Below are 20,176 nucleotides of genomic sequence, written 5' to 3' on the forward strand. Positions count from 1 at the left end.
CTCTGTGCCCTTTAGTTAGTCTGGCTAAGAGTTTACCCATCTTGTTGATTTTCTCAAAGAACTAGCTCCTGGTTTTGTTGATTCTTTATATAGTTCTTTTTGTTTATATTTTGTTGATTTCAGCTCTGAGTTTGATTATTTCCTGCAGTCTACTTCTCTTGGGTGTATCTGCTTCTTTTTGTTCTAGAGCTCTCAGGTGTGCTGTCAAGTTGCTAGTGTATGCTCTCTCCAGTTTCTTTTTAGAGGCACTCAGAGCTCTGAGTTTTTCTCTTAGCACTGCTTTCATTCTATTCCATAAGTTTGGGTATGTTGTACCTTTGTTTTCATTAAATTCCTTTATAAAGTCTTTAATTTCTTTCTTCATTTCTTCCTTGATCAAGCTATCATTGAGTTGAGTAGAGCATTGTTCAGCTTCCATGTGTGTGTGAGCTTTTTGCTGTTTTTGTTGTTATTGAAGACCAGCCTTAGTCCATGGTGATCTGATAGGATGCATGGAAGTATTTCGATCTTCTTGTATCTGTTGAAACCTGTTTTGTAGCCGATTATATGGTCAGTTTTGAAGAAGGTGGTGTGAGGTGCTGAGAAGAAGGTGTATTCTTTTGGTTTTGGATGAAATGTTCTATAGATGTCTGTTAAATCCATTTGGTTCATAACTTCTGTTAGTTTCACTGTGTCTCTGATCAGTTTCTGTCTCCATGATCTTTTCACTGATGAGAGTGGGTGTTGAACCCCCCCACTATTGTTGTGTGTGGTGCACTATATGCTTTGAGCTTTAGTAGAGTTTCTTTTATGAGTGTGGGTGCCCTTGTATTTGGAGCACAGATATTCAGTATTTAGAGGTCATTTTGATAGATTTTACCTTTGATGAATAAAAAGTGTCCTTCCTTGTCTTTTTTGATAACTTTTGGTTGGAACTAAATTGTATTTAATATTAGAATGACTACTCCAGCTTGTTTCATGGGACCATTTGCTTGGAAAATAAAATTCTCAGCTTTTACTCTGAGGTAGTGTCTGTCTTTGTCACTGAGATGAGTTTCCTGTATTCAGCAAAATGCTGGGTCTTGTTTATGTATCCAGTCTGTAAGTCTATGTCTTTTTATTTGGGAAATTGAGTCCATTGATATTAAGAGATATTAAGGAATAGTAATTGTTGTTTCCTGTTATTTTTGTTGTTAGAGGTAGAATTATGTTTATGTGGCTATCTTCTTTTGGGTTTGTTTCAAGATTACTTTCTTGCTTTTCCTAGAGTATAGTTTCCCTCCTTTTGTTGGAGTTTTTGCATCTATTATCCTTTGTAGGGCTGAGCTTGTGGAAAGATATTGTGTATATTTGGTTTTGTTGTGGAATATCTTGGTTTCTCCATGTATAGTAATTGGGAATTTTGCTGAATATAGTAGCCTAGACTGGCATTTGTGTTCTCTTAGGGTCTGTATGACATCTTTCCAGGACCTTCCTGCTTTCATAGTCTCTGTTGGAAGTATGGTGTAATTCAGATACATCTGCCTTAATATGTTACTTGACCTTTTTACCTTACTGCTTTTAATATTCTTTCTTTGTTTTGTCCATTTGATGTTTTGACTATTATGTGTCAGGAGGAATTTCTTTTCTTGTCCAACCTATTTAGAGTTTTGTAGGCTTCTTGTATGTTATTGGACATCTCTTTCTTTAGGTTAGGGAAGTTTTCTTCTTTAATTTTATTAAAGATATTTACTGGTTCTTTAAATTGGGAATCTTTGCTCTCTCTTATACCTTTTACCCTTAGGTTTTGTCATCTCATTGTGTCCTGGATTTCCTGGATGTTTTGGGTTAGAAGCTTTTTGCTTTTTGCATTTTCTTTGACTATTATGTCAATGTTTTCTATGGTATCTTCTGCCCCTGAGATTCTCTCTTCTAACTCCTGCATTTTGTTGGTGATACTTGTGTCTATGACTCCTGATTTCTTTCCTAGGTTTTCTATCTCCAGGGTTGTGTCTTTTTGTGATTTCTTCATTGTTTTTATTTCCATTTTTAGATCCTGGATGGTTTTGTTTAATTTCTTCACCTGTTTGCTTGTGTTTTCCTGTAGCTCTTTAAGCAATTTTTGTGTTTCCTCTTTAAGTGCTTCTACTTGTTTACCTGTGTTCTCCTGTATTTCTTTAAGGGAGTTATTCATGTGATTCTTGAAGCCCATTAACATCAGCATGAGGTATAATTTTAAGTCCATATTTTTATATGTGTTTGAATATCCACTACTTTCTGTGGTGGGAGAACTGTGTTCTGAAGTTGCGAGGTTGTCTTGGTTTCTGTTGCTTAGGTTCTTGCACTTGCCTCTTGCCATCTTATTATCTGTGATGCTAGGTGATCTTGTTGTGTCTGACTGAAGCTTGTCTGTCCTGTGGGACTGTGGTGCTGTGAGGCTTTGGAGTGAGAGTGCTCCTGGGTTCTCATCTCTCTGTGGACAGGTTGTGTGTCCCAATAGCAGTGGGATGGCCCTAGCTCTGGGTGCATATGGAGACCAGAAGTGTCCACTCAGACAGCACTGCAATTCCTGTGCCCTGTGAGCTCCTGGCTGCTCTCATCTGGGTGCAGATGGATACTGGAAGGGAGCTCTTTTCTCTTAGTACTTTTATCTTGTCAACCTTAGTTGCCCCTGAAGAGCCTTACTTGGCTGCCACAGTTCAGGTGCTGAAACCTCAAACCACTGCCCACCAATGACTGGAAGTTGGCCACATTTAGTTTACTCCAAAATATTTTTCTTCAAAATGTATTGTGTTCAAGGCAGTAATAACACACACACACACACACACACACACACACACACACACACACTGCCTGAGAGTCATTTCCCTTTCAGCACAGATGAGGGTAGCAATGCTTGCTCAACTCCCCAGTCCCCTAGTAGCTTAGTTTGGGTATTGGAAGACTAGACCCACCATTTTCTCCCTATCAAACCAAGATCCCAGAGATCTGCTCTAGCTGTCCTGGTCTGTTAAGAAAATGTCTCCAATTTCACAGGGTTCTACCTATAGATGAAGAACTTCAGGCAACTATTGATTGAAGAAGGGAATTAGCATCTCCCAGGGATAACCCCTCCCCTTTATTGGTTGCCCAGTAAAGAGTGTCAGTCTTGAAACCATATACACACCAACAAAAAATGTACTTATCAGGGTGTGTGTGTGTGTGTGTGTGTGCGCATAAATGTGCAGCTTCCTTTCTCTTTCCTTTACTTGGCTTCATTTTTCTCCACACTCTGAGGCAGACTTATGTGGTTGTCCTCCATGTTCCTTTCAGAGAGGGAATTTATTGTATGATCCCTAAGTACCTTTTGAGGCTTACATTGTTTTCATCGTCACTCTCTCACTAATGATATTTATGGGCACAAGAAAACATGGAGAAATAGCCCACACAATCGTGGGACCTCAGTTCCATCCCTGGAACTCATGTAAAACCTGCACGATGTGACATGTATTTGTGATCCTGGCATTCTTATTGGGAGAGAAGAGGCTGAGGCAGGAGGATTGCTACCTATGCACAGTGGCAGAAACAAGAGACCGTGCTTCAGAAAGAAAGTGGAAAGACACCAATGCCCCAGAACTTATCCTCTGACCTCCACACATGGGCTGTGACTGTTTAGATGGAAAGAAAATCGGCAGGAAGGGGAATCCTGCACTTAATTTCTGCAAGGTGCTCAGTACAGACTCAGGCCTGCTGCCTCCAGCCTCCTCTCCCTCTCCTCACTGTGTCTTCCTGTGCAGGGAATCATACACCGGAAGCATTGACAATCTAGTTAGTTGGAGGCCGATGTATAGAATAACGCATAAGCTGTGTGAGACAGAGGATAGATGCCATACAAATATTGTTTTGAATTTTCCTCTAGAGAGAGAATCCTTCAAAAATATAAACATTTTTGGAAACTTACACTACTTCAGACTAAGGTGCCAGCAAATTATGGGAGTAATTCTTCTAATGAGAAGAAACAGATGTTTCCAAAAAATACATTCCTGAGAATTAGGGGGAGGGGGGATAAGTATTTAGAGAGAAGAGAGTGAGGAAAAGTGAACTTTATAAACATCACAGTTTTACCTCGGATGGGCCGCACTAAGGCTTCTGATTTCCTCTTAAAGAACAGTATAAAGTCACCCTGGAAGATGCTAGAAACAGAATAATCAGAGAAACGCTGATCCAATTGCAGCAGAGGAAAGAATGGGCCACACAGGTATGTGCCAACCCTCTTAAACAAAGCAAAACTTCTTATTCTTCCCGTGTTTATCACTGAGGGGCGGGGCGGCGAATGACTGTAAGCCCAACACTCTGAAGGCTAAGGCAGGAGGATCATGATCTAAATTGCTGTCAACTGTCTCAGGAAGGGAGGTCAGGATGTGGCGTAGTGATCAAATGTGTGCCTAGCAAGTGCACAGCACTGGATTTGATCCGTAGTGCTACACAGAAAAAAGCATCACCACCTCCACAAAAAAGCTTTGAGTCCTGCAGCAAGGCAGTTTACGGTACAGTCCCAGCCGTCACGAGCTGTGCAACTGAACCCATTACTTCGCTTTCCTGGACTTCTGTGCTCTAATGTATAGAGCAGAGGCCATTAGATATACCTTAAAGATACAGTGTAAGGATTAAATGAGAATATTTAAGTAGTGTCTAACCTCACAAGGAGCAAGTAATTTACTCTTCAGTTATTATAAAAGTATCATGTGGCTATTGTGAAATATTAAGAATAAGTGTTTTAAATGAAATATACTTTATCTAAAAGCTATTTTAAACATATCTAATACTGGGAGAATACACTCCTGTGTTTTTAAATTTTGGGCTACAGAGCTGGGTGTAGGGGCACATGGATTTAATCCCAGCACTTGAGAGGCAGAAGCAGGTGAATCTCTGAGTTTAAGGCCAGCCTGGTCTACATCCCAAGTTCCAGGAGAAGTAGCAACACAAAGATACCATGCCTCAAAAAAAAAAAAAAAAGAAAGAAAGAAAAAGAAAAGAAAAGACAGGGGAGGGGTGGCTAATCAATTATTTTCAGGGTGAAATTCCATCACGAAGTGATCTGATTACAGTTTAATTACTGTAATTATGATTACTGATTATGACTGAGAATGTCTATGCGAGTATTACATGGCAAAATGAAACAAGCAAATTTACAATGTTGAGTGTTCATCTCAAGGACGGTTAAATCTCTCAGCAATCCTGAGAGCTGTAGCGACTTGCTAATAGGACGGTGGCCCATAAAACAGAGCCAGATTCAGCTTGGAGCTCCTTCAGATCATGGCTCGGTATTACTGTGTAAAGCCCACCCCACCGGTGCGTCAGTGAGTTTCCAGCCTGTGAGCTGCCTTGTGCAGCCTCCTGTGTTCTGGGCTGAACCAACCATCTTACTACTACTGACGCAGCTCAGGTGTGGCCTTGGTGGCTGGTGCCTGGGTCCCACCCATGGACATGCTAAGGTAATTGTTCTGGATCGTGGATTTTACAGTGCTCATTAAGGTTCGATATATAACTGAAGTTGAACCATTGCTCCACTTGTTAAAAGCCTCCTTCAGATTCAGTTCAGATGATATTTTACGGGGGAGGGGTGGGAGGTCCAGGTGGGGTTAGAGAGATAGCTCAGCTGTTAAAAACACTTGTTTTTACAGGTGTCCTGGGTTTGGTCCCCAACACCCACATAGTAACTCACAACCATCCACAACTCCAATTCCAGGAGATCCTGTCCCCTCTTCCAAACTCCTTGGGCACCAGGCACACATATGGTATTCATAAACACAGTCTGACAGAACATCCATGCATGTAAAATAAAATTAAAATTAAAAGCAATGATATTTTACAGTGATGGAAATGCAAGTTTTCCTGGGAAATGTATGTCTCCTTTTAATACACATGACCTCAGATATTTTTTTCATTGAAAATTTCCACTTTAAAAAACTTAGGTTAGTTTAAGCCTTCAATCTTAAACCAAAATGAACTTAAATAATTTTATCTTTAACATGGTATTAAATTGTTTCTGTCCATGTTTACAATGGAGAATATTTTTCTTATCTATGTGCATACAAGTTCCTGTGTGCGAGCACAGATGTGTGTACACCACACGGAAGCCAGAGACACACCTCAGGCGATGTTCCTCGGGAGCTGTCTGCCAAGCTGCCCCAGGCCTAGCACTCACTCACTGGTTGGACCATGTAGCCAGTGAACCCTGGGATCCTTCCCTTGTCTCAGTCTCCCCAGTACTGGGGTAGCAGCACCCTACCATGTCCAACGTTAAAGAAAAAGTCACGTGTGTGTGAGTGCACGTGTGTCATGGTACATGGAGAGATCAAATGACAACTTGTGGGATTTGGTTCTCTCCCACTGTTGGTTCTGGGGATGGAGCTTGGATGGTGAAGTGTGTTCACTGTGCTTTTTACCCACAAGCCGCCTCACACAGGCACTGGGCTTTTTTACGTGAGTGCTAGGAATTGAACTCAGCTCCACCTGCTTGTGCTGCGGTTGCCAACGGGCTACTTTCCCAGCCTCTATTTCTTTTTTTGGTTTTGCCATGGTTTTTAGATTCTCCCCCTTATTAGGTTTAACCACACCTTGAAGGGGAGGAGAGTTGGCTCAGTGATTGGGTGCACTTGATGCTCTTCCAGAGGACCCAGGTTCGAATCCAGAACCCACATGGCTTCAGTCCCAGGGAATTTGATGCCCTCTCGTGACTTCTGTGGGCACCAGACAGGCCTGTGGTATACATGCATATGTGAAAGGAAGATGCTCATACACATAAAATCATAAAATAAATGAAGTTTTTTATTTATTTTTAAAAAGTGGTGTTGTCTTCTAGTAACTGATTAGAAACATGATAGCCACATAAAACCACCTCACTGAGAAACAGTGTCTGCTATCGAAGCGTTGTGGTGAGGTTACAGGTATCGGATGGGGTGGTTCACAGTAGGATTAAAATGAGGTAAAGCCTGTTCAACCAGTGCTGATTGTGCGTGTCCCCTTGTGACACCTCTTTTTCACGGAATACTTTTCTCTCAGCATGCTGTAAGGTTCCTTGACAAGACCAACTACCAAGAGATCTGGGAGAATGACTGGCTAAAAAACGAAGTAAGTGGAATGTATCAAAATAGCCTTTTCTCTCTTTTTGACCTGGCAATGACTTCTAACCATAGAGATGAAGTCATAGTGCAAGCCTGGGACATTAACTGACATAAAGGATCGTCAAAGAAAGACCTGATCCTATTATGCTGTTTGTTACTCACTCAGCAAGCGCCAGAAATGATGTGGGTGCTTAATCCACACTGAACACTCTGTGTGCCGAGTTCTGTTGTATCCTCAACCCAAGCTAGTGCTCCTCACGAGGCTGCCTCCTGCTGGGTGGCTGGCAGGGCTAAAGGGTCAGCTCAGCTCCCTTGGGAATGTGCCCAGCCTTTTAGACTTCCTTTCCTCCCGCTGACCTGATGCTCAGGGCAGAATGCCTTACGTCACCTTGTGAAAGCTTGCGGTCAAAGCGGAGGTTCCCTCTGCATCCAGCTCTGGAGGAAGCTCTCTGGCCCTCTCCCCTCACTGGTAACCCCTGGTCCAGCTTGGATGATAATGGAGTTGTGGACTGAGACAGACACACAGTACGGCCGTTTGCCTGTGATCAAGATGGCCCTGCAGCCTCTGTCTCTCTCTGCCACCCTGGTACTAGAACTCGCAGGAACTCCTGAGCCTGGACCTCCTCCCTGGGCCGGGGGCCACATGGTGTTCGCTGGGTGTGGTCATGTAAGGACTTCCATGCCACCATTGTCTCGATCTGAGTAACCTTTGTTATTTGGATCTATCCAGTCTTCCTCCCTCTGTCCCGACCTCTAGTCCTTCCTTAATCTTGCTGCCAGGAGCACTCTTCCTTTAGGGGTAGACGTTCATGACCCATTTCCCTGTGAATCGTTTCATAATGCTCTCAGAGCATCCTGAGAACTCCTTTCTCAGGATTTTCTTGCATTGCTGAATTCTGCTGAATTCAGTGAATACACTGAAACTCTGCTCATGATCTGTGACCTTAGTACACAGAGCAGGCTATATATTTTTATCTATATGTCTACAGGGCCTGAAAAATAATCTTTGCTTATCAAAAAGAGCTATTAGATGACCAAGTGTTAAGGCGTGTCTGAGGACAGATATGGTTACCAGTTGAGGGGATGAATCACACATACACAAGCATTTCATTTTAACTTAGAACTCAAACTGTGAATGATAATGTGGCTCAAGATTGCAAGATGCATCTTATTCTCCTAAGGGAGAACTAAAATTATAGAAATACAATAAAGAGCCCGTCTGCAAAGATAAAAGGTAGAGTGAACTGGTAAGTGAGGTTTCAAAGATTATGTGGCCGAGGGGGAAAAAGTGTGAGAGCACGCTGTGTTTGGTGAGACTGGCAGTTAACATTTTGTCCGGATGTTCTGCGAGAAGAACAAACTCAGCCTGTGTGGGACGCCTTGGGGAGCCTCTGCTCAGAGTCTGTGTGCTGTGGGGTGGGGGTGCAAGGACGGGAAAACAAGACCCTGCCACAGTCTGCATCAGTGAGCATCCCCGGGATTTCCCTCATGCAGAACAAAGCCGTTATCCTAGGAACCTCACCCCCCTCCAAGAAGGCTGAAACCATCTGATACACAGTTTCTAATTATATGCAAAAAGTATACATTTCCCATTGTGGCGTTCATGAGAGCACAATCTAAATATCCTGCCCCTGCTTTCTCAACTCAAAATGGTCCTCCTGCCCTGCCCTGCCGTTCTACAGACTTCGGCTTGCTCTCTCACCCGTAGGAGAAACTTGGAATGAAAACAGTTCTACTTACACAGTGGTGGAGAAAATACCACATACCCTTGACTCTTCCTAATAGGACCAGATGATGGATCTGAAGCAGCACTAATAATAAAGGCTGCCACTAAGAGATGCTGACGGGAAATTCGGAAAACTGAAAAGGAGCTTTGGATCATACCAGAAAGTGTGGGAGCCAGCCTATTTAGAAAACAGAATCCTTCAAGGCCAAAATAATCAAATATAAAATAGAACGTAGAATGCAGTCTCTCCGAGCAGGGCAAGACGCATCACTAATGCAAGAGGCACCGCATCCAAGAAATAGGAACTCTAAAAAGAGAAAGCAGAAAAAAATCAGCAGAGCAGTAGAAAAAAAAATCCTTGGTGTTTGAAAGTGGCAAAGGGAGGCAGACGGACAGGAAGCAGCCGCGGTGACAACGTTCCCTGGAGAATGTTTTTGAACTTGGAATTCTATACTCCACTCAACTAGACTAAAGGGAAAAAACAAAGTAAAACAAAAACTATTCCCAGAATGTCAAGGGCTGTGAGATTTACTTCTCAGTTTCTCGGTCATCCTCAGGAATTTACCGAACAGCACATTTAACAACACAAGCTAGTATACAGAGAAAAATATGAAACTGGAAATGCTGGCTTCCCCAAAACTCCAGGGAAGAAATGCCTGAGGGTAATTGTGCTGCGGGGATTCGGGGATCAAAAGGCGTTAGAAATGATGTCATTTCCAGGCTCCAAACCTACGCGCTCCTCAGCCAACATCTGCCTCTTTCCCTGAAACTGCTTCCGGTCCCATGCTCTGACTGTCCCACTTAAGGACCCCACCACGGTTATATAGTCACCCGAGTTGGGACTTTGGAAGTCCTAAATGTCTTCTTCAGTAACCAAGGCCCTGTCTTTAACCACTGCTTGCTTTTCTGCTGCTGCCTTACACTGGGCCCTCAAAAGCCACATTCCTTCTATAAGCATACTTTACCGGATTTTACTTCCCGTAAGCCGGACTCTTCTCCCCTCCACACAAACTCAGAGACATCGGTCTAACACGTAAACCTGACAGCATCACTCTTCAGTGAGTTCAGAGGCACGAAGGGCGGTAAAGGTGGTCTTCTGGATGTGGAAGCTGGACACACATTGGGTGCCACGTTAACAGGTTTGGAGTCATGATGGTTAATACCATCAACTTAACAAGATCTAGAATCGTCTGGGAGACGTAACCCTGGGCATCTCTAAGGGAGTTTCTAGATTGTTTAAAATAAGGAGGGAAGGCCCACCTGCAATGTGGGCCTGGGGTTCTAGCCTGAATAAAACAGAACTGTGCAAACCAGAGTCCAGACTACAGATACAATGTGACCAGCTGCCCCATGGGCCTGTTGCTATGTCCTCCTGACCTTGACAACCTCACACCATTCCTATCTATAAACAATGAGCCAAGGCACGCCCTTCCTTTTTTAAAGCAGCTTTTGTCCATCTCAAAGTACCTACTAACCACGTGGGACTCCACCTAGTGGTTCCGGAGTCAGGCCTGGGGGTTCTGAGCAATACTTAGTGTCCTAATTCAGTCTCGCCCACTCCTAAAAGTTCTCTTTACACTTAGACAAATCGCCGTCCGTCCTGTGTTTAAATGCTGTGTATGGAACAAAACTTTTAACAAGAGATGTATTACGTTTCTTTTTATGGGGACAGGCGGTTTGCTGGAGTGCGTGCGCACACAGTGTGTGTGCCTGCCGCTTATAGAGAGGCCAGAAGAGGGCATCGGATTTCCTGGGTCTGGAGTTAGAAGGGGTTAGTTCCCTCCATAAGGGGGGCTGGGGATTGAAGTCGGTCCTCTGGGACTTAACTGCTAAACCTCTCTCTCTTTTCCCCTCCCAAACTCACTCCTTTTTGGGAGAACTTACTTCAAACCCTGTGAAGGTTAGCCACTGTGAGTCTCTAGAGCACATCTTCCGCACTACCTCGTCTGAGTCCTGAGTTGTAAGCGTCCATTTTCAGTTGTCTGTAAATATGTATTTATGGATATCCTAAAGGCACTTGGCCGACATGTCCACTGAGGGATGTTAAATTGTCTCTCATTGTCGTCTGTCCAGACATACTCATAGAAATGTTACTCCCATTTCAAAGCGTTTCCATTCTCTTTCCTGTTCCCCATCTGACTGCGTAGACTAAGCGTCTAGGAAACTAGGAGACAATTCTGCGATAGTGTCAAATCGCTTTCCTGTGTGTGAGATGGGAAAAAGGCTGGAACTGGGCCCTTGTGCACACTATGCAAGGGTTCAGCCACTTGGCCCCAGATCTGGCCTTTTTCCTTTTAGATTTTACCTTGTTTTTTGCAGTGTTGGATACTGAGCCCAGAGCCTTGTGCATACTAGGCAAGCACCACCCTTCAGCTCAGCCCTTTTTATGTTTGGAGACAAGGTTACCCTGCATTGCCCAGGCTACTCTTGGACTTCTTCTGTTTTCTACATGCACCTAAGCCTCTTGAGTAGCTAGAGGCTGTAGCCACCAGGGCTAGCCTGGCAATTATCAAATTAGCTTTGTAAAGTCATTTTAATAAGAGTGCATACTATTACTCCAAAATAATTAGAATGAATTTCCTGTTTAAACAAGACTTTCAGACAGAGGTATGGGGTAGGGGAATTTATTACAACTTTATTAAATACAACAGTAAAATCCTATAGTAACTATTTAATTCTGAATTTATAATATGTCACAGATTTTAGATGTAAAGAAAATGACTTTTTAAAAAAAAAAAAAAAAAAGTATATTTGATTGATAAGAAAGGCTGCCCTGGTGCCCTGACTCTGCTGAAGCCTCAAATAACGTTTGGTTTCATTTAAATTTTTTTTTCACTTTTTAAAATTCACTGGAAATAAAAGGGGAAATGTCAAGTTTAATTGACTCACAGAGCTTAGAAAAAAAGGGTAAAACACTTTAAGGAAATTTAATAGGCTTAATTCTTCTATTACAATAAATATTCATTTAGCATGATTAAATTTACTCAAAAGTGAATGAAAACCACTTCTTTTTGTAAGTTCTAGCACTACACTCAAGGGTTGCCCAGGAACACACCCAGGTGACTGGCTTCCTTTCGGAGTTTCAGAGTGGCACCTCCGAGATCCTCTCACTCACCCTCTCAGCAAAAGCCCGGAGCATCCACGTGTGTGAGGGTGCTTTGCTTCTTCTGCGTGTTTTTATTCTACATGCTCATTAGGAAAATGAAGACAATTGAAATTTCCAAATGACTTTCACTCTCTTAGAGAAGCAGGAAAAGGGGAAACGCCAAAACTCAGAGAGGCTTAGGGCTAAAGTGGATGGCAGCTGAAGTGTGTACACTTCAGACAGGCCCCTGGGTCCCTGGCTGAAGGCGTCTGCCCTGTCTGCCGGGATCCTGAGCTGCACTGTTTAGGTATTTGGAGGAACCTGGCTTTCAGCCTTTTCTTCCCGCTCGTGTTTCTTACTCCAGAAACCTAAGACGATTATGAAAGGTTTTGTTTCCCTATTGTTTCAAAAGCAGAGGGGACTCGGCAATCGATGCAAACATCGCTGTGCACTCTGAAGAGGGAGACGATGTCACAAGGTATATAGACCCTGCAAAGGTATCTCGGAGTCAACTTCGGATAAAGCCGGAGAACCGTGTGCTGCCTCCCACGCGTGCCCAGCCCACGGTCAGGCATCTGCCAAACATTTTCCTCTGTGCACAGCCTCTCTGGTGTGCTTCTTGCTCTTTGAAAACAAACCTTTCTTTAAGGCGTCCAAACTTGTAATCAAGTTAATTATCTCTGAATCTAAACACCAACCACTGGCTTATTACAGACTTCGAATGATTGAGACAGGAAAATATTATGTCTTCCTTTCCAGCCCTAAGCTGCCTACAGCCTGAGCCATGACTGTACAAGGCTCTCTAATTAGCTCTGGCTTTGTCGAAGCCCACTTTTGGGGAGAGGTTGAATCTTGCTCACCTTTGTGTCCTACATTGTGCTATTTCTGAGGAAACACCATCCGGATTTCACCTCAGTGATGCTGGTCTCTCCTCAATCACCGTTAATTTCTTAGCTCCCGGTGACACAATTGTCTCAGGGAAAGTCAAAGGTTTACTTCCATGGTTCCAGACTCTTGTTAGCCATAGCTGGTTCTTCAGCCCCAGAATTCACATTCATTATTATTATTATTATTATTATTATTATTATTATTATTATTATTATTATTATTATTGTGGTGGTGGTTGTTGTATTTTTATTTTTGTACGCTGGTGTTTTGCCTGCATGCATGTGTGGGGGTATTGGATCCTCTGGAACTGGAGCCACAGACAGCTGGAATTGAACCTGGGTCCTCTGGAAGAGCAGCCAATGCTCTTTTTCCCCATACCCCCAACCCCAGCCAGGGCACATATCCTTAAATTATGCAGCAGCTGTGACAGAGTACTTTTCGGGGCCTCCGACCTTCCCTCTGGAGCTTCACGAGCCAGGCCTCCATCATCGGTGTTGCTCCCAACATTCCTTTTTATTTTTTTAAGACTTTTTTTTATTGGTTTTATGTATATGGATTCAGTGTTGCTGTCGTAAGACACACCAGAAGAGGACATCGGATCACATTACAGATGGCTGTAAGCCACCATGTGGTTGCTGGGATTTGAACTCAGGACCCCTGGAAGAGCAGTCAGTGCTCCTAACCACTGAGCCATCTCTCCAGCCCCCCTCTCAACATTATTATCCTCCAAGTCCCCATAGAACGGATCACCAAGCTGTGAACACTTTAATGTTTGAAAGTCCTTCCACAATGTTCCACAAAACAGCATGTCTGTCACATACCCCATGATCCTGGGACAATTCTATTCTAGTTAGGATTAGGATTGCCGTTACTGAAATAAAACACCACAACAAAAGCAAATTGGTGAGGAGAGGGTTTATTTGATTACAGTGAAGGAAGCCAGGACAGACACTTAAGCAGGGCAGGAACCTGAGGCAGGAGCTGATGCCGAAGCCATGGAGGGATGCTGCTTACTGACTTGCTCGCCATGGCTTGCTCAACTTGATTTCTTGTAGAACCCAGGACCACTGTCCCAGAATAAATGAGTTAGCAAATATTTCAAATATTTCATATAATGGCGTTTCCCAGAACTGACAGCAGGCTCAAAAAGAATGTAATTCTAATATACGGGTTAGTAGAAAGGGCTTTTAGTGATTTTTTAAAAGAACCACCATATGTACAATTATTCCAGTGTGTTTTCTTGTCTTATTTATTGTTGCCTTTAGGAATGATCCTGAATCACTGGCCAACCGGCCATATTGCTGAGTAAATTTTATTTTCCTGTGTCTGCCTCTGCTCATCCCTAATTCAGTCGTACTTCAGGAGGGTTGGAAGGGCGTCTGCTCTGTCATAGCTGCCTGCCTGCCGGGCCTGCCGGTGACAGCCATCCCTCCATGCCTTCCACACCACAGAAAGACCAGGCGAACCCCGTAATAAATAATAAATGATAACCTTCCCTCAGGCAAATGTCCCCTCAGGAGTCGTGTTTGCTAAAGTATGTGTCACTGAATGAAGCCAGTAAGTCCTGACACCCACCCCCCTTCTGCAAACAGATCACAGTTTACAAGAAGGAAGTTGAAGAACTGGAAATGTCTATTCATCAACTAGAAGAGGAAAATTTGCTGCTTATTGACCAGCTGTTCAACTGTAGACTTGTAGATCTCAAAATACCCAGGTGGGATGCTCCCTGGTGTCATAGCACTGTGCATTTGGTGCCACCAGAACACCCTGGACAGTCATTGCATTTCTAGAGAGCGTTTTGTAGACATTATATCTGTTAAATGTTGGTGGGACTTTGTTTGTTTGTTTTCTGTCTGTCTGTCTGTCTGTCTGTCTGTTAAAAAATGGTTTATCCAGATGTCACTTGTCATCAGGAGGCTAATACATGGGATACATAGTCCTTGGGCTACAGAGTAACACTCGGAAAAAGAAAGATTTAGTTTTCGATGCTTCCACTAGATGGCAGTAGTCAAAATCAGGGAACTCTAGCTGGAGAGATGGCCCAACTGGAAAGCACTGGCTGCTTTTCCAGAGGACCTGGATTCGGGGTCCAGCACTTACATGGTGGCTCACAACCATATGTAATTCCAGCACCAGGGGAGCTGATGCCCTCTTCTGTCCTCCGCAGGTACTGCAACCCGCGTGCAGGCAACTCTTACAAGTAAAATAAAAATAAACAATTCAAAAACATTAACGAACAGCACTGTGTGCTGCAGCTCCAAACATAGAAACCCTGTGTGCATGTGCTTTAAGTAACTTACATGTATTTTTCTCTCCCTCTTCCTCTTTCCCACCATCCTCTTCCTCACATTGAACCCTTATATACCCCAGGCAAGGCCTGTCACTCTCAGCTACACCCTCAGCATTTCTTACTGATTTTCTCACTAAACATTCACAGTGACCTAACTGGTATCATTCCTACTCTCCTTCTGGAACATTCCTACCCTCTTATGCTTCCTGGTGAACTTCTGGTGCTACCAGACTCTATTCAGATTTTTATCTCCGCAGGAAAACCTTCCTTGTCCCCAAGGATATCTCAAGGGGTGTTTTTTCTGACCCCCAGAATTCTCGCACTACTCGGCATTACGCATCTTGGTAGGGATTGTCACTTTGGGATTCTGTAGTATTTTCTCATTTCAACAAGCCTTATGCTCCTGAAGCACGTAGAGCAGGTCTCAGTTTCTCTCTTGTCTCCATACTCTGGGGAGGAACAGGATTACCACATGACTCGTATTTATTCACGGACAGACTGCTAATTGTACTTTCAGGAAACTGTATATTACTCAAGCCACTGGGCTCCAAGTGACACCCGAAGACGAATCTTTGAATTTGCCAGACGCAGACACAGGTACAAGTTCCCTGTGATGAGCGTCCCTCGCGTAAAGCCTGCGCGTCTCCCACGGGCAGCGCTCCCACGCACAGCAGCGCCGCGCTCCCCTCCTCCCGCAGTGCTTGTCCTGCTCTCCTCTCCAGTCTGTTGGCTCCTCCCTTCTCTTTTTCATCCCTTTCCCTTTTCAGCCCCTCCCTTCCTTTCCTGCCATACTTTTCTCCTTTCTATGGTATCGCCAAAAAGTGCAGGTTGTCCTAGAACTCAAGATCTGCCTGCTTCGGCCTCCCCGACGCGCTGCTGGGCCTGAGTGTTAATCCCATTTTCTATCAAACTTGTGTTTTATAATGAATTAGGTAGATGCTTCCTTAGACTGTTATAGTTTGGGTAGCACTTTAAAAAAACAAAATGCCAGTGTTCTCCTTAACTCCCAAGTGTGTATGGTTAGTGTCAGCTGTAAGAAGGACATAGACTTGTTTCCTAAGGGGCCACTGCCTCTTACTGATATATAATTTATATTATTTTATTTATTTATTTGGTTTTTCAAAACAGGGTTTCTCTGTGTAGCCCTGGCTGTCCTGGAACTCGCTCTGTAGATCAGGCTGAACTCAAACTCAGAGATCCACCTGCCTCTGCCTCTTTTGTTATTCTTTTATTTGTTATTTCTTTCTTTATTTATTCCATAAAGTCCATACTGTTTTTTCTCTTTAAACACCTCGGATTTGATAGTAGCGGCACCAGGGTCTGAACCTACGGCCCCATGGACACTTCGGTATCGTGGTATGGATTAAGCTAAGCCATTTCTCTAACCCTAAAATTTACAAAGTTCTTTCAAATTAAAAGTGTGACCAACTGTGGCATTGTATTTTTGTCGTCTGCTCAGAATGTCATCTAATAATTTCTTTGTCTTAGTCCCAGAGGAGAGTTTGCAATTGCCTTCCAAAGAGGTGAGTGAAGATGTGCTGGACCTGCTCCCGGGCAGCAGCCGTGGGACTAGCAGCCCAGAAAACCAGCTCAAGACGACAGAGACTGAAGACAGCCCTTCCACAGAGGAGGGGGGCTCCATCACCAGGTACTTACTGCACGAAGACGAACAGGATTTCAAGGTGAGAGTCTCAAGAACACAGTTCTGACTAGAGTGTCCGCGTCTACAGTGCTGGGGGAGGAGGGACGGAGATCCGAACTGCAAATCCTGAGCATTTAATGTGTAATTCTTCGCTAAAGTAGCCTCCCACGGGCCTGTCCCGGGACGCTGTCTACTCTCACCAGCTACAAGGTTCATTTACAGACTTTATTACTCAGGGAAGCTGGCACTTGTCTTATGCTTCATAACAAACTATCCTGGGGCCTAGTAGTTGAAAACAATTCTTTGTACTCTCAGGCCTCCATTGCTGGGAACGGAGGGACGGCTCCCCGGGTTCTCACGGGCAGTCACAGCTGAGTGCTTGCTAGGGCCACCCTCATCTGATGCCAGGACTGGGGCAGAAGGACCACCTCCAAGGGGTGGGCGGGTTACTCCTATGTCAAGCAAAACCATGGTGGCCACACCAAGGCCTTGGTTTCTCTTCCCATGAGTCTCTGCCGAGGCCGCCTTGTGTGGCGTCTGGCTTCTCAGGGCGAACAATCCCAGTGACAAAATAGAACAGCTTCAGCGCTTGGAGGCTACATGCCGGCACTCCCATCATGCTTTCTACTGGTTGATCTAATCAAGCGTGAAGAGTATAGCTCCTGGTCTTGTTGGGAGATTGTGTGAAGGTGGAAAGACTCCAGCAAACCTGTGTGGTTGGATGTAGGTCACTGTAAAATGCCCTCTGCCACGGGATGCCTGGAGTACGTTTCAACCCTTTCCTTTTCTCATACTGCCCAGACCTTAAACCTTAAATCTGGTGGGAGAATAAAGGCTGTAAAAAAAAAAAAGTAGACAAAATGGAATTAGCCATCACATTAACTAAGAATTCACTCCAGCTACCATCAAATGATTATTATTTTTACTTAAGATAGACTCGTCCTATGTAGTCCAGGCTAGCCTCAAATTTTAGAGATTCCTTCCAGGTTTAATGCCCAAACGGCAGCGCTCGCAGCCTGGAACCCTAATGTCTGGTTCATCTGACCAGGAGTAGGCGTCAGAGGGCGGGCTGTGTGCCCCCGGGTATGCGGGGTGTCCTTGTGAGCACTGATGGAGGAGCCGTGGTGACCATTTCGGAGAGCGCGCAGACATCCATCAAGTGTGTGTGCGCGTTTGAAAACTACATCCAGTGGCAAGCAGTCTGAAAGCTCAGGCACTGCCTCCTCTTCTTGAGCACTGGCAGCACACCGGTACCTACTACACTTGGGGATTTCAAAAGACTGGGGGGCTAAAGTCTCAAAGGCAGCATCACAGAAACAAATCGACAATTACCATATAAAGAGGGGCCACACCATTTATTCTGTCCCTGTTAACCACTGCACCCCACCCTTCTGTGGCCACAGGGAGCATTCCAGAAAGACTTGCTGCTGTGTGCTTGTGTGTGTGTGTGTTGAAGGAACAGAACATGTGAATTATTGCTTAGAAGTCTTCCCAGGGAGAGCCTGAGAGTTTGTGGCTGGCTAGAGAATTCTATAGAACGTAACTTTTTAATTGACTGAGTCAATTTGGCACAAGGGGATAAGTTTAGTATACTCTAACCAAAGAGTGTGTGAAAAGACTGGAATTCTTGGACAAGTTGTTCAAGGATCACACTATCTAGTCTAGGTAGACTTTGCAGAACCCTCCCAACTAGTTTTGAATAATGCACAGTGTGCTGTGGCTATACCTTGGTAAGTCAGGGACTATACACATCCAATGTAGCTTCAACAAAGCAGCCTCCACCACCCCACTAGCTAGTACCCTACCCACCTCAGCTCCCTTTGAGCCCTCCGGCCTTCCCTCCTGGTCACTGGGAGATCTGTCTACTACAGCCCATGGGGAATATAAACTGAAAATGTACATTTTCAAAGCTCTGCAGTGGATTCCCTACTCTTTGTATGATACGGCAGTCACACAATCAGCGTGACCATGAGCCCTGTCAGGTAAAGGTCTACCCAGGGAAGGAGCATCTCGTTTATCACCCTCGACCACCAGTCACATCTCCTCTTGTCTCTACCACAGGAATATTCGAGCTTGGGCCCGCTGGCGCTGAAGCTAATGAGTGTGCAGGGTAAGAAAATGCCCATTCACCTTCAAGAGAAGGAGATTCCGATTGAATTCTATGAAGACATTCGGAGCCCTGAAAGCCACATCACACATAAGATGATGAAGACGTTTCTTTAGGCCCGGGAGCCGTACCTTTCTTTATAAATTCTTTGTGAATTAAAGTTGTCCAGGCTGCTCACTTTTCGCACACAGCTGTCCTTCATCAAAGCTGGTGTTTCTGATGCTCAGAACTACCTTTAAAATCCTGGCTTCTGGTATTGAGCTGTTTGATATACTTGCCCATCAGGAGTGACAGAAGTCACACTGCTTTCTGTACTTATATATTCAGAAGACAGAGATTTCAAATCCTTCCCATTTGAAAATTCAGACTCACCCATGAACCCAATATGGAGTAGTACTTAGAAATGTTTTAGGACATTTTAGGGTATATTTATCATTGTCTGCTTGCCCCTCTGGGTGCTAAATGCTTTTCACTGTAATGTAAACTGTCTTTAATCCTTTTTATGACATGAATTAGTTTATCTTTCATTGAGATAAAATACCCGACAATAGGAACTCCCAGGAGAGAGTTTATTTTGGCACACATTTTGAAGGTAAAGTCTATCTTGCCAATGGGGTGGGAGTTAGGGGTAGGGGTGGGTCTAGCAGAGGGGTAGTTGGGGTTGGAGTGGGTGGCTAAGGTTAGGGGTTAGGGGGAAAGGGGAGGTGAGGGGCTGGGAGGGGGGCTTAGGGGTAAGGATTGGCGTGTGTGAACCCTGAATGTAGCAGCTACTGCTCGAGGAAGCTGATAGTGTTGTATCTGAATTCAGGGAGCAGAAAAAAAAAATACCAAAACCTCACAGATTCTAAACAGCTCAGTCCCCAAGCCGTCTCACTCCACTACCCTAATCAAGAAAACCCCTTGTAGGATGCCCAGAGGCTGGTGGTCCCTCCCAGGTTTGCCTAGAGTCTTGCCTCCTAGGTGATTCTAGAGCCTCTCAGTTGACAACACTAACCATCAAATGATAGCAATAAAACAATAGTAATAGTAATAGTAATATGTTCATTATTTTCTTTAAATATCCCACTAGCAGGAAGCTCTTCCCCTCCAGAGCCATCTTACGTCTGTCTGCCAAGTCTCCCTGCAAAGCGCCCAGCACTTTCCCACGTGGGCACTGTAAGCCAAGGGTGAAGACTGTGTGACTTTAATCAGCGGTCCTTTTGCTCTAGGAGCAGACAAGACCACTGCACCATGTTTCTTATGTAAGTGGAGAAAGGTGTGTCTGCTCCTGGCCATTTTAGCGGTGACAACTGTGCAGTGACAACTGTGCAGTGCAGCCTTGAGCTCGGCAGCGTCATTTCAAATGCTAGCACTGTCCTTGGTCGTCGTGGGTTA

General features: G+C 44.3%; 1 protein-coding gene across 1 annotated transcript in view; it reads left to right on the plus strand.

The window, feature by feature from the left end:
• The window catches only part of CCDC83 (coiled-coil domain containing 83), a gene marked incomplete at both ends in the record, with an annotated part of 39,892 nt that extends 20,974 nt beyond the window's left edge, over positions 1 to 18,918 (plus strand). Inside the window, 6 exons of the mRNA XM_080911680.1 lie at positions 4,104 to 4,195; positions 7,003 to 7,071; positions 14,356 to 14,477; positions 15,571 to 15,650; positions 16,548 to 16,735; positions 18,757 to 18,918. Coding sequence (XP_080767806.1) covers positions 4,104 to 4,195; positions 7,003 to 7,071; positions 14,356 to 14,477; positions 15,571 to 15,650; positions 16,548 to 16,735; positions 18,757 to 18,918 — 713 coding nt within the window. The remainder of the gene's footprint in view (positions 1 to 4,103; positions 4,196 to 7,002; positions 7,072 to 14,355; positions 14,478 to 15,570; positions 15,651 to 16,547; positions 16,736 to 18,756) is intronic.
• Positions 18,919 to 20,176: the final 1,258 nt, after the last annotated feature.

The sequence above is a fragment of the Micromys minutus genome, assembly GCF_963924665.1.
Source record: "Micromys minutus genome assembly, chromosome: 2".
Lineage (NCBI taxonomy): Eukaryota > Metazoa > Chordata > Mammalia > Rodentia > Muridae > Micromys > Micromys minutus.